Consider the following 4,904-nt stretch of genomic DNA (forward strand, 5'->3'; position numbering starts at 1 on the left):
TTATATATGAAAGGAGTAAAAACACCTAGAGCTTTGTCCTGATCAACTAGGTGTTGTGTAACTGTGATGAGCAAAATCGGGGGGGAAGACGGGGAATCAAAGACTTATGCTCGAACAGTAATAATGGTTTTTATTCATTGCCTGCTTACTATACGCCAGACGATTTACAGATTTTTTTTTTTCCCTGTTAAAATTCACAGAACTGCCAATAAGTGCTTTGCCTTAGTTTTGTTGATAAAGAAACTTAGGCTCAGACTTGGGAGGAGGGGAGGAGTAAGGAGTCTCACCACTGAGAAGCGGTGCAAGCCGAATCCGCACTTAAGTCGGTCAGTCATAACTGTCGCCTTTCCGAGACTTATGGAGTTGCTTGGAGAACGTAAAATAAGAGTCCTAAGCAATGCGTCCGATGTACAGTTGGGGAATAACTGTCCCCGCTCATTCTGCCGCTGTTCCCTCATTCTGCTCCCGCATTCGGCGCGTAGCTGGGTATGAATGAAATTCCAGACTTGAAACACAGAGAAAACTTCTCTCCCACAATTGGTTGGTGCTGGGGAGGAGCCTCCTGATTGGTGGAAAGTCCGAGGAAGTGGGTGAGCTGGGGAGGATTTCGTGTACCTCAGGTGCCCTTACTCGGACCAGCCCCCTACCTTTACGTAATTTTCTACGACTCGGGGTAGCTCGGGCAGAGCGGGTTCCTGCAGCGGCGCGACCCTCTGACGTCTCCTCTTCTAATTGGTCAAGATCTGCGACTGCAGTTCTGAAGCCTAACTGGCTACCCGTGCCGCCTCGGAGGTGAAGTGTACTGCGCTGATTGGCTTTCAGGCGCCGGCCGCGTGTGATGTCCCGGGCAACGATTGGCTCTCGCGTACCGGGGTCTTCTCTCACCGGGACTTGGGACTCCCGGGAAGTGGACTGGCAGAGGTGGGGGCTAGCTAGCTGTCTCTGCGGACCAAGGAGGAGACCCCCCCGCCCCCCGGTGTGAGGCGCCTCACAGGGCTGGGTGGGCTGGCGAGCCGACGCGGCGGAGGAGGCTGTGAGGAGTGTGTGGGACAAGACCCGGGACAGAGGAACCATGGCTCCGCAGAACCTGAGCACCTTTTGCCTGTTGCTACTGTACCTCATCGGGGCCGTGATTGCCGGGTGAGGAATAGACACTCGCAGACAGCGGGACCCGGGGGTCAGCCTTTGCTAGGGGGTGGGAGGGGGTGGGGGAAGTGGTATTGCCAGACTGAGGGAGTGGAGAGGGGCATCGCTGTGGGTTGGCGGGGTGGCGGAGGAAGGGGTAGTATGGGCCAGACTAGTGGGGTGAGAGGCGAACCGTGGGTGACACCAGTGAGAAGGCGTTAGGTCCAGAAAAGGTCTTTGGTAGAGCTAGATTTGCCCGGAGGAGTGGGAGTTGGATGCATTGCCAACGGCATTTGGGGGATGAGGGAAAGAAGGTGGTTGTGAGCTGAAGCACTGTCACGTAGAGCTGGGGGAAGAAAGAGGGATGCCTGACTGTAAGGAAAGGTAGTGACAGTGCCAGGCTGAGGTTGGGGGGATGGACGTTTGTTTGATCAAAGAGGTGGGTTGCTGTGCCCCGCTCAGCTGGAGAAGCGGACGATGCTCTATGCCAAGCCTGCGAAGAGCCATTGGGGGGCTGACATTAAAGTGGGTGGATGATACCAGGCCGAGTTGGGACTGAAGGAAATTGGATGGGGAGGGGAACAAGAAGACCCTTTGGAGAGCCCTTGTGCTTCCCAGCTTCTTGAGCTATTTATTATTTTAAGTTGCTTCGTCTTTAACATTCTGGCAATGCTACTGTTAGGACATTTATGTGGCATGATCTTTTTAAATAAGGAAAATCATCCCTTGAGAGTGTTACTTGACTTTTAGAAAAGTCAAAATCATTTGGAGCAAATGTAGAGAAAGGGGGGAAGAGTTAATTTGATTATATGGTTATTGCCTAAAGATAACATGAGACCATAAAATAAGGAAGTGGTTTTCTTGACTGAAGGTGGTTCCGAAAGAAGATGCCACAGATGTTTTTAATAATCTAAAAAGAAGTATGTAGCTTCTTACTGTGATTACTTCAATATATAAGATTCATTACAAATTCTGGTGTTCTCTTTTTAGTCATTCTTTGTGTGTATATGTGTCACATAAACGTTCATTTTCGTACCTCTTTGCTCAGATACAAACCTAAATGTAGAGGAAAAATAAATCTTTTACTTTTAAAAATGTAACATGTAACTCCGATGAAGTATTCTCTCCCTCTACTTCCCAGACGAGACTTCTATAAGATCTTGGGGGTGCCTCGAAGTGCCTCTATAAAGGATATTAAAAAGGCCTATAGGAAACTAGCCCTGCAGCTTCATCCCGACCGGAACCCTGATGATCCACAAGCCCAGGAGAAATTCCAGGATCTGGGTGCTGCTTATGAGGTGAGTCAGGAAAAGTGATAAAGAACAAATAAAATCTGTAGCTCTAGAAAAAATATACAATACAGAGAAATACTCTTTTCAGCTCACATATATTTATTTAGAGACTGAGTCTCACTTTATTGCCTAGGCTGGAGTGCAGTGGTGCAATCTCTGCTCACTGCAACCTCTGCCTCCCCGGTTCAAGCACTTCTCCCACCTCAGCCTCCCGAGTAGCTGGGATTACAGGTGCATGTCACCACGCCTGATTAATTTTTGTATTTTTAGTAGAGACAGGGTTTCACCGTGTTAGCCAGGATGGTCTCGATCTCCTGACCTCGTGATCCAACTGCCTCGGCCTCCCAGAGTGCTGGTATTATAGGCGTGAACCACCGTGCCTGGCCAAGGGACAGAAATTCTTAACCTGAGGCACATAAATAAACTTCAGAAGTCTGATGGCCCATCCTAAATTGTATGTAATATTTTGTTTCTTGTTGATAATATGGATTCCATATTTTGTACTGTATTTTCCATGAATATTCCCCTTGTTTGCTAGGAACCCAATACTCAAACATTTTCTAGGGAAGCTGAATTTACCATGCTCTCTAAAGAATCTTCATGTTCTTTATCCATGACCTAGGCAGACTATACAAAGGCCAATCATGAAATTACGGCTTATTTAACTATAACAACCCTTTTAGCCACTAGTTTAAATTTCTTTTTTCTTTTTATCATTCAAGCTTGATTGCCTTTAGTCTTAGGTAAATTAGTGTTCACAAATTAGAATCCGAGTACAGTTAGGAAGAATCTTTTGTGAATACAAATTTGTTTTCTCTACAGAGCTAAGATTACTGCTGGCATTTTAATTACTTGAGAATCTGTGTATTGGTTGGCCAATCAACTAAAAACCTTTTTTCTTTTAAAATAGTTTCCAAGACCATGGAATAAAATTGCATTCCTTGGTGGAAGAAAAGTGAGGAGGAAGTGAATGATAATAAATGACTTCATGAGTAGTTTTTAGGGGGTTATTACAGAAGCCTCTGATGTCTAAAAAGAAACTGACTTAAAACTAGTCTTTGGGGGTTTTGAAATGGTGTCTTTTATAGTCTCAAATGCAGGGTTCATTTCTTTTCCAAGATCAGATCAGAGAAGTAGACTAAAAGTGAAAATATTGGAGATCCAGATAATAATAAGGGTTTTTTTTTTTAAGTTAGCTGTGCCCATTTCTGCTTCCCCAAAATACCTATTTTCTAAAGATATTTGTGAAAACATTCTTTCCTCTCCCTTTTTCTATCATAGTGGCTTTAATCAAGTACTGTGGTCACTTCTGGAATAACCCATTGGCCTTCGCTTTTAAGAATGTTCACTCTCTTGTATATTCAATTTCTATTTATCCTTTCAAGGATATCTTAAATGTTAATACATTTTTTGCCATGACTCCTAACACTTCATTTGGGCCCTAAGCCAAAACTGTGTGAATATGCCTTTCTTTTAAGTCAACAAACCCCATCTACTTTGAACCTCTCTTTTTCTGGGCCACCGTGAGTATGGTTTTGAAATCACTCTCTCCTTCAGCCTCTTGTCTAAGTAGGAGTTTATAAATATCAAAGGAAGATTTTAAAGCCATTTAATTTTCACAAGTATATATGTGCATATATATCAGATTGCTCTAAATAAAAGAGAATTTTTGCATGTTGAGGACAAATTTTGAAAAGGATGGAAGCTTATTTTGTTGTTACATTCTTTAATATTATACAGAGAGGAAGCATATAGTCATGATTGTGTATGTAATTCACTGAAACTTAAAACTTCAAGAATTATTTCAAGCAGTGAAATTGACCTTAAATAACCTTCATAGAGTATTTTCACTTATTACTTTCTCTGCATTTCAAACTCAGGACATTACAAACTTAAACATATATATATGTGTGTGTGTGTATATATATATAGATATACACATATACATATACTTCATATACTCCCAGAGAAAATCCCACAGATAGAGGGCTGTTTTGAACTGTTTCCCCTGACTGCAGAGAACAAAAAGACTCCAGACAGCAAACAAAACAAAAAACACCCAAGAAACCAAACAAAACACAGTTAAAACCAGTGGGCCAGGGCTCAGCCCACGATGCTCTACAGGGAAAGGTAGTTGCTGGTACCCATAAGGGAATATCAGCTCAAAGGCCAAGACAGCTAGATACCTGAGAAGGTCAATCATCTGCCCCACAAAAGACAACAAACTGAATAACACATATATTTTAAGCAATTGTACTTTGCTTAAAAAAGATTAGACAGACCAGGAACTTAAAACAAGCATGATAATACTTAAGGAGGTAAGGCATTAGTAAAATGATATAGAGTAAGAAATAATGCAAGAATCAAGTAGAAATATTATGCATAAAAATATGAGTTGAAATTAAAACACAGCAGATGGGTTGTTACTAGAATGGATATAGCTGAAGACTGAAGTAGTAAGCTAGGAGATCAAAATGAGGTACCTCC

At 42.8% G+C, this 4,904-nt stretch overlaps 2 protein-coding genes across 3 annotated transcripts in view; one reads left to right on the forward strand and one right to left on the reverse strand.

The window, feature by feature from the left end:
• TBCCD1 (TBCC domain containing 1) overlaps nucleotides 1-720 on the reverse strand; it is a 28,464-nt gene extending 27,744 nt beyond the window's left edge. For both annotated transcript variants that reach the window (XM_011981897.1, XM_011981896.1), the window contains exon 1: nucleotides 288-720. In XM_011981897.1, coding sequence (XP_011837287.1) covers nucleotides 288-458 — 171 coding nt within the window. In that variant the 5' untranslated portion in view covers nucleotides 459-720. The remainder of the gene's footprint in view (nucleotides 1-287) is intronic.
• Nucleotides 721-852: 132 nt separating this feature from the next.
• The window catches only part of DNAJB11 (DnaJ (Hsp40) homolog, subfamily B, member 11), a 23,178-nt gene continuing 19,126 nt past the window's right edge, over nucleotides 853-4,904 (forward strand). Inside the window, exons 1-2 of the mRNA XM_011981901.1 lie at nucleotides 853-1,140; nucleotides 2,267-2,423. Of these exons, the coding sequence (XP_011837291.1) occupies nucleotides 1,073-1,140; nucleotides 2,267-2,423 (225 nt within the window). The 5' untranslated portion in view covers nucleotides 853-1,072. The remainder of the gene's footprint in view (nucleotides 1,141-2,266; nucleotides 2,424-4,904) is intronic.

This window comes from Mandrillus leucophaeus, unplaced genomic scaffold (assembly GCF_000951045.1).
Source record: "Mandrillus leucophaeus isolate KB7577 unplaced genomic scaffold, Mleu.le_1.0 Scaffold231, whole genome shotgun sequence".
Taxonomy (NCBI): Eukaryota; Metazoa; Chordata; class Mammalia; order Primates; family Cercopithecidae; genus Mandrillus; species Mandrillus leucophaeus.